This window comes from Sardina pilchardus, chromosome 10 (assembly GCF_963854185.1).
Source record: "Sardina pilchardus chromosome 10, fSarPil1.1, whole genome shotgun sequence".
Lineage (NCBI taxonomy): Eukaryota > Metazoa > Chordata > Actinopteri > Clupeiformes > Clupeidae > Sardina > Sardina pilchardus.
The window spans coordinates 6,705,091-6,713,600 of NC_085003.1; the positions used below are offsets into that span (position 1 = coordinate 6,705,091).

The following is an 8,510-nucleotide window of genomic DNA, read 5'->3' on the forward strand; positions in this document are numbered from 1 at the left end:
TGGTGAAAACCAGACTAACCATGTGCAGCTTAATTTTGCAAACAGAATAGCAAACGGTGTAACGTCCAAAGCCATGTTGTTTATATCCTTTGGGGAAGGTCACCATACAAAAACAAGAATCATTTTTGGCCCACCAAAGACCAGCTAAGGTATGAATGAATGAAAAAGTCCCAACAGTTCAAAAAGGCAAAAGTTTAACAGTTCAGACTTGTAAATCTGTTTTCCTTTACTTTAAATGAAATGCACTTTGGTCCGTCAAAACACTAATATTGCTTATATTGTGGCTATACTAGCTTCAGCCCTGTTAGAGTTCGGGCGTGGTGCCTGAATTCAGGCTTGAGCTCGGCCATGTACGATGTCGAGAAAGGATACTCTCTATATTGTCTTTGAATGTATTTGATAATTTCAGGCACAGATCATTTTCTTTCTATCAGCCATGTAGCTTATATAATGACATCACGCACAATGAGGCTCACAGATAAAAACAGCAGGTATGTTGTTCAATTAAAGGATAATGTGGCAATACCTGAAGTGATGTACTGTGAATACATTCAATGTTCAGTTTCAGTGTAATGTATGGCTGTCTTCAGCAGGAATTATTCTCAACTTCCATCATTGTTTTTGGTACAGTGAGTTTAGAATTTCTCAATGAGTTTCTCAAATAGAGACCTCAATTTCTGCCTGTCCTCGAGAGTCGATGAGTTGGCCTCAGAGTGGGCGATATTGTTCTCACGGTCTTTACTTAACTCTTCCCGCTCCCTTGCGACTGCCACCTTGTCCCTTTCTAGTGACGCCAGGTCCTTCTCGAGTCTGACCATGTCCTGTTCCAGAACTGCCCTGTCTCGTTTCACGGTGGCCCAGTCCTTCCCTAGTTGTGTTTCGTCTCTCTCCATGGCTGTTCTCTCCCTCTCCAAGAGTTTCCGTTCTCTCTCCAGCAACAGACGCTCTCTGTGCACCTCTGCCTGTTCCCCCTCCAACTCCAGCCGCTCCCTCCTCAGGCTAGCCATCTCGGTCTCCAGGTCCATGTCAGGCTCTCTTTCAGAGTAGTCACTACTGAGAGTGTCTTCAGTCTCCATGTAATCTGGCAGGGGTGTGTTTGGGAGCAGCTTTAGGACATCATTCCCCTGTTGTCCAAGGCACACTCTCTTGGTGGAAAGGCTGGCACAGCTGTCCTCTGCTGCTGTCACCACTGTAGGTAAGGGAAACTGGTTCCCAAGGGCCTTGTCCAACATACTGAACCAGTGCCAAGTGACGGCCCCCTTTGCTGCCTCTTTTTCCATGCCAGGAGCAGGACACTTCAGTTCCTGAACACAAAGTGGATAACTCAATGATCATGAAGTTGGAAAATAACATTAACAGTGGTCATTAGCAATAACAAACCTTATATTTCCTTTTCATATTCTCCCATTTTTTAGACAGCTGTGCAGTAGTGGCAACTCCCTCCAGGCCCATCTCCTTTAATATTAAACTGTAGATGGAAAAAGAGTGAATTGCATTGAAAGAGTAACTGGGCTACTGAATTATTGTGGACCAAAATGGGAATTACAAACCTCCAGGCTGCTTTAGCACCCTTTGTCTTGCCATCAAATAGGGCATCATATTCTGTGCGGAGTTTAATTAGTTTTGTTGTGTCTGAAATTGTAACTGTCAAAAGAAGGAAAGCTGTTGGTTATGCAATATCACCACATAACTCTGTTCAGTAGGCTACGGAACCTGCAAAGAGCCATGAGTCGGAAATATTGTTTGGAGGTGGACATTTATTTTTAGAGCTCCTTTTGCATTCCTTCGCAATACTTCCAAAAAACTCCCACCTCAGTAAACATAAATTCCCAACATGTCCCTTGGAAGGTTCTAGTTCAGTGCTCCATTAAAATCAATCAAACTTTGACCATTCTAGCAACTCCATCAATCTATTGAATTGTTATGGTCTCCAAATAAGGAGGCTAACTATACTTTTGATAAGCGATCAGAGTCTTTCACGGTAGGCTATTAAAACACAAGAAAACAAACTCAAATACAGACTTACAAGTGTAGGAGTACTGCACTGTGCTTCGATCATCCATGCCATCCAGGCTGGCACTGCTGTCCTCTGCTGCTGTGACCACTGTAGGTAAGGGGAACTGGTTCCCAAGGGCCTTGTCCAACATACTGAACCACTGCCAAGTGACGGCCCCCTTTGCTGCCTCTTTTTCCATGCCAGGAGCAGGACACTTCAGTTCCTGGACACAAAGTGGATAACTAAATGATCATAAAAATTGAAAATAACACTGACAGTGGTCATTAACAATAACAATATAACAAACCTTATATTTCCTTTTCATATTCTCCCATTTTTTAGACAGCTGCTCAGTAGTGACAACTCCGACCAGGCCCATCTCCTTTAATATTAAACTGTTGACAGAAAAAGATTGAATTGCATTGAAAGAGTAGGCCTAACTGGGCTACTGAATTATTGTGGACCAAAATGGGAATTACAAACCTCCAGGCTGCTTTAGCACCCTTTGTCTTGCAATCAAATAGGACATCATGTTCTGTGCGGAGTTTAATTAGTTTTGCTGTGTCTGAGATTGTAACTGTCAAAAGAAGGAAAGCTGTAAATGATGCAATATCTGTTTCCTTTTTTTTTTTGAACTCCTTTTGCGTTCCCTCGCAATAGACTAGGCCTACTTAAAAAAAACTTCGACCATTCTAGCAACTCCATCAATCTAGGCTATTAAAATTATGGGTTTTGATAAGCGATCAGATATTTCATGGTAGGCTACAAAACACAATAAATCAAACTCAAATACAGACTTACAATATTGCACTGTAGTTCGGCCATCCATGATCTTTTCAACTTCGTAGGCCTACTAAAAGGGATCTAGGACACATCTACACACGCTAGGACACTCGGCAGCTAGGGGTGCATTGGCTGAGGAGATACGATGAAAATGGCGGTGCGCTTAGACATCTTCACAGCTAGAACGACGGTGCTTTCTAAGTAAGAATTCTGTTTTCTTTTTTTGCATAAGAAATTGTTCAATTCAATACGTTATCGATGAATTAATTACATCGATTGGCCATTCTACGCGAGAGGGAGCCATCACTTGTTTTGGTCATATCTGTTACCCAGTGCATACTGCATCGCGTGCCGGTAAAGTTCGAAGAATTTCAATTGGTGCTTCTGTCCCACGTGACGCTCAATGGGTCGTTCTACTACCCAATCGCCTCGTGGCTGCTGGAGGGTAGGCCTACTCTTCGGGAAAACTTGACCAAACAAACAAAGATTAACAACAGTATTCAAATGTTAAAAGGGCAAATGTTGAGGAATTGATACAATTAGGTTATATCACGGTAGGCCTATGCCATATTTAAGATATGGATCCAGGCTTCTCTGTTCAGTAGGCCATGGGCTCAACTGTGATCCAACCAAACATTTACCTGTAGCTGATTAATTATGCTCAAGTCTAAAATGAGAATTAGTCAGTTGGCACACTTGGTAAATGTTTCAGAGTTGCAATGTGCATCTAGAATAACTGTAGCCTAATAGAATGATACATGTATGTAAATATATGCTAAATTAATTAATTAATTGACACAAATTAATTGATTCAACCCAGTATCCAACATGGTCCGTCCATAACCCATCGGACTAGCCTATAGCCTACTTATAGTAAAACAGCCTCACTAGATTTTTGTACTAATTTTAAGGTAGCCTAATCTGTGACTTGCTATCATTTGTTTATGCAACAGATGCAGCCTCATATGTTCAGGTTTCATTAGCTCTATGATGGAGCACACTTCTCCCAGGCCTGCCAATAGCTTATATTTGTCCACAGACAAACTGTTGATATCCTCAAGGCCCATTCATTTGCAAATGAGAAAAAGGCTGGATATCGATATTTGGCCCTGTACAGTAAATTTGCTAAATGCTGAACTGCTTTTGGTGTTTGCTTTTATCTCCTCATTAAGTAGGCTAAACACTTCAAAGTCCAAACACAGGATAGGCTAATTAGGTGTTCCAGTCTATTTACTGAGCTAGAGGCACTCTCATTAAATAATGCACTAATATCAAGCCTTACTGGCTGGTAATGAGTCACTTTAGTCACAAGTCAGTCTGCGATTGAATACAAGTGAACATTTATGACTTGCATGGAATATTGTTTCCTTGTCTGCACTGCATGACAAAACTAACAACAATATTTATATATTACAATGGAATTGTTTTTCATTTCAGTGATAAATCTGGACATTCATTTAATGTTTCCATCTGCTGTTGATTTGTTAATGCACCCTCCCCCACAATCAGATAAATCAATACCTGGAGTGCATTTGTCTAGTGTCACACCATTGTATCCCCCATATTGTTTGTATTGATTTTTTTTTATCATTGTTTGTGCTGCAATGCTAATACCATTCAGATTTGGGCGTTATTACTGTAATCTCTTCAATCTCTCTGTGAATGATTGAGGTCACTTAATTTTCTGTGTGAGAGAGGAGGGAGTGGAGAGAGGACACCCCTCCTAACCATGTCGTCCACTGAGAACTGTGGGGCTAATCTGTGTGCATATGTCCTTAAAAGCACTGATGCTGTTTTCCTCTTAAATTATTAAGCTTCTTCAGAGGCTTTAAGCCATTGAGAAGAAGATTAGTGAGGTTATTTTGTGCTGGTACGTGTGTGTGTGTGTGTGTGTGTGTTTGTCTCTCTCTCTCTCTCTCTCTCTCGGTGTGTATGTGTAAACGAGTATGTGTGTGTGCGTGCATGTGTACACTGTGTGTTTATGTATGTATGCAAAAATGAAAGTGTCATAGAGTGCAACGCCACAAACATGGTTCATTAGTGGAGCAGGTGAGGGGTCAGGAGATCCCTACAGAGCCTCATCGATCTGTGGGCTCTAATTAAATTGCATGCTTCACCTCCGTACTCACTCCCCACCCTCCTCGGGTCCCAGTGCAAAGGTGTAGAAATTGTAGTAACACCCAACAGACTCACTTAACTTGGGACAGTCAAGTAGCGTTAATTGCTGGGAGGATCAATGATCTCTTTTGATTGGCACGTTAACAAAGCCTGTGACTGAAATAGCCTGCGAGTGCAGTGGGAGAAGGTTCCCTCACTCTGTGACTGTGGCGGCTGTATGTTTTAGATGAGCAGCACGGAACATCATCCACGCTAAAGGGATTGAAATGTTGGTAATCTTTTGTCATATTATGGACTAGGGACTGCCGCACCACCAAACATTTTTAGAGGACTATTCGCCAGTGATATTACCCTCTTCTGCCGTTTCATCATCGACAACAGGTTAGTGGAAAGTATTTCTATGCATTCTCCTTATTGTTACAGTTATCTCTTATCTCTTTGTGTTTACTTTTATTTTTTATTTTTTGTATCTACTTCAGTGTGATGTACTGAGACATTTAAGGTTTTATAGAGAATACGATAAATACGTGTGTGCATTATTTGTATGATCTGCAGGGGAGTAGCCCTTTCAGTTTACTGAATGGTTTTGATTGGTGACAGTATCTTGATGGTTATGGGTTTTATGCCCCAAAGTGAACCACACAAACACACGTAAAATGTACAGCAACAGGGCTTGCCACAGTCAGCTGTCAAACATTAATGTGTCTGTGATTTATGTCTGTTATCATGTGTAGAATATAACCGAACATATTGTATTGTAGATGGTGAGTGAATTGCATTAGTAGATAAAGCAATTACATGTAGGCTTGCTTTTCGAGTTTCACATTATCTGTGGAGCTGTGGTGGGTCTGCACTATAATCCCGGGTGAGTGTGTGTGTAATCCTGCTGTCTGTATGCTGAGTGTCTGTGTAGTTAGTGTCCATCTATGTGCCACAGTAATCTCGCTGTGTCGGCGTGGATGTGCACTGGTAATCCTACAGTGTGTGTGTGTGTGTGTGTGTGTGTGTGCGTTTGTGTCTATGTGCGTGTGTGTGCGTGCGTGAGCGTGTGTGTGTGCGTGTGTATGTGCGTGTGTGTGTGTAGAGAGAGAGCTAGAGATACACAGGGAAAAAGAGACCCAGAGACAGAGCGTGTGTGTGTGTGTGTGTGTGTGTGTGTGTGTGTGTGTCCAGATTGTAATCCTCTGTTAAATTCGAGCATTTCTGCACATGAGCGTGCATGTGTGTCTGCATACTGTATAATGTATCCAAATTACGCAGTCTTATAGACACATGCACATGACAAGTTTGTGTGTGTGTAGTAGCCTATGAAGAATTGAACGAAAGGAGTAGCTTAATGTGAGGTGAGACTGTTTTGACAAGACAGTTTGCCTTTATCCTTGATTTCTTCCTGGCATTATGGGACCAAGCACATATGGGCATAGGGTGAGAGAAACAGGTGGGTTTCCGGCAGAATGGTGCTCAGGGAGGCGTGTTTTATCGGGTGGGCCTGGCGGTGAGCGAGCCGGAGTCTGCCACCAGCTGAGCCGTAGCCGCAGCCCAATCGAGTGGATACGCGGCACTATTTATAGCTAATCCTGTTTTAGTGAGGTCGTGCTCTCTACCATCCTCCCTGAGACAGAGCAGCGGAGTTAAGCGTTCTCGTGCCACCAGACACAAGGAGGCCGTCGTGGCCGAGGTCCACATCAAAGGTGCTCACTCACCTCAACCCCATCACATCCCTACTCTATCCTTTATCCTCTCTCCCCTGCCTAAACAAGACAAAGCACATGCGTTTTAGCATCTTAGATTCCACAGTTTACTGACGTAAAGGGGAAAAAAAGTCATCATCAGATTTTACAGGGGTAAAAAAACTGAAACATCAGACTGGATATTTTATTCAGTGTTTATTTCCCGTACTGTGAGCCACTGCTTTTTTCTGTGTAGAGAGAACAACAGCATCTCACTTGTAAGAAGATTTTAAGATTACTTCACCTGAGCGAACTAAGTATTGAACTTTGATGCCATACATACTGTATATGGCATCAAAGTTGAAGTTCTCAGTATTTCCTGAGTGCACAAACAATAGTTGATAAAAGTTTAGTTTATCTCAAATTATTGTGTTTCAAAGTCGTTGAAGAGAACAAAGGCCTCTCATAATGTCTGAATGAACATTTAACCCTATTTTTTTGTCTCTAATGTGAAATTAAATAACATGTAAGATCATTTTTTTCAACTGGTGTAGACTAGCAACATGTCAACAGATGCTCTGTCCAGCAGACAGATTAGGAGAGATGAAACAGATGATGATAATAATATGCCAATATGGAGCCCTCAGGCCCTGCACATCAGTATGTGATGTGATACTTGGAGCATCTGTTTTACTATTGCATAATAATTAATGCTGCTTTCATATTAATTCCAGTCAATGTCAAAAGTTCACATCAACAAATACCCAAATAGCCTAGGGCGAGCATACACACACACACACACACACACCTTTCTTCTGAAAGCGCCAATATATTTAGTACTGTGTAATGTCTAAGTCCTGTTATTTAGCACATATGCACTAAAATATGCAACCTGCCTGAAGTGAAACTCGGCTGTAGATAATAAACACTAACATACATTTGTTTCATGAGGATACAACAAGATTAGACATTGTGAGTCTTTCCATTTGTAGGTGAAAGATATGCAACATGGTGCGATCTTCACTTCAAGTCAATAGTGTGTATCATACACCTACACATGGAAAGGAAAGACTCCCTTTTCTTAATTAGGCAGGTTGCACTCCAGTAGAAACATCAGCACATGATCTCCTAATGTTGGGGGACAGCAATGGAGACCACTGCTCTGTGCCCTGGAGTACATGTAAATACACTGTGACATGTAGGCACATTCATACCCAACAGAGCCTGGTGACTCAGACTATCAGAGAGTCTGAATGTGTGTACTCACCTGTGCGTGCGTGCGTTTGTGTGTGTGCGTTTGTGTGTGTGTGTGTGTGTGTGTGTGCGTGCGTGCGTACTCACATGTGTGTGTCTGTGTGTACTCACATGTGTGTGTTTGTCTGTGTCTGTGTGTCATCAGGGTCATGCTAGCGATTTTTGCTCTGTATTCACAGCATGTAGTAAAGAAACAGACAGACCCCCAGACAAAAGTCTCAGACTATCACAATGTCTAATCTTGTTGTACCCTCATGAAACAAATGTATTTTAGTGTTTATACAGTTTCACTTCAGGCAGTGTGCATATTTTAGTGATAGTGGATACCACGGCCTCCTAAATGCATATACCACTAGGCCTATTTAGGAGGAATATCAGCATCAAAGGATTTCAAATATCAGATAGGATGAGCACAAGAACCTGCGGTGTAAATGGAAAGTGGTAAATGTCTTGACATTTCCTTTAGGTTTCCTTGCAGTTGAGTTAAATGTTGTGTGACACATATGCCTCAGAGGTTTGGGCACACATGCATATTTATAGTTGTGGTCAAACATATTCAAAATCACATTGTTATTCATTCATGCAGTAGGCTAATGTTATTTTTGACCTGAATTATTATAATTACGCATCCTCCATTTGTTTCAAACGATATTTTTAGCCATTTAACAACTCACTATAGGACCGTTTTC

At 41.7% G+C, this 8,510-nt stretch overlaps 1 protein-coding gene across 1 annotated transcript; it reads right to left on the bottom strand.

The window, feature by feature from the left end:
- Positions 1–98: 98 nt before the first annotated feature.
- LOC134094069 (uncharacterized) lies at positions 99–3,088 on the bottom strand. Its single transcript, XM_062547451.1, has 7 exons — positions 2,798–3,088; positions 2,480–2,573; positions 2,304–2,391; positions 2,027–2,219; positions 1,551–1,644; positions 1,381–1,468; positions 99–1,304 (listed from the first exon to the last, which is right to left on the bottom strand). Exons 1-7 carry the CDS (start codon positions 2,823–2,825, stop codon positions 636–638), a joined length of 1,254 nt encoding a protein of 417 aa, XP_062403435.1. The 5' UTR covers positions 2,826–3,088; the 3' UTR covers positions 99–635.
- Positions 3,089–8,510: the final 5,422 nt, after the last annotated feature.

Coding starts and splice junctions, on each gene's coding strand:
- LOC134094069 (XM_062547451.1), bottom strand. CDS start 2,825: ATGGATGGCCGAACTACAGTGCAATATT. Junction 2,574..2,797: donor CCGAACTACAGTGCAATATT/GTAAGTCTGTAT, acceptor TTCTTTTGACAG/TTACAATCTCAGACACAGCA. Junction 2,392..2,479: donor GGTGCTAAAGCAGCCTGGAG/GTTTGTAATTCC, acceptor TTCTGTCAACAG/TTTAATATTAAAGGAGATGG.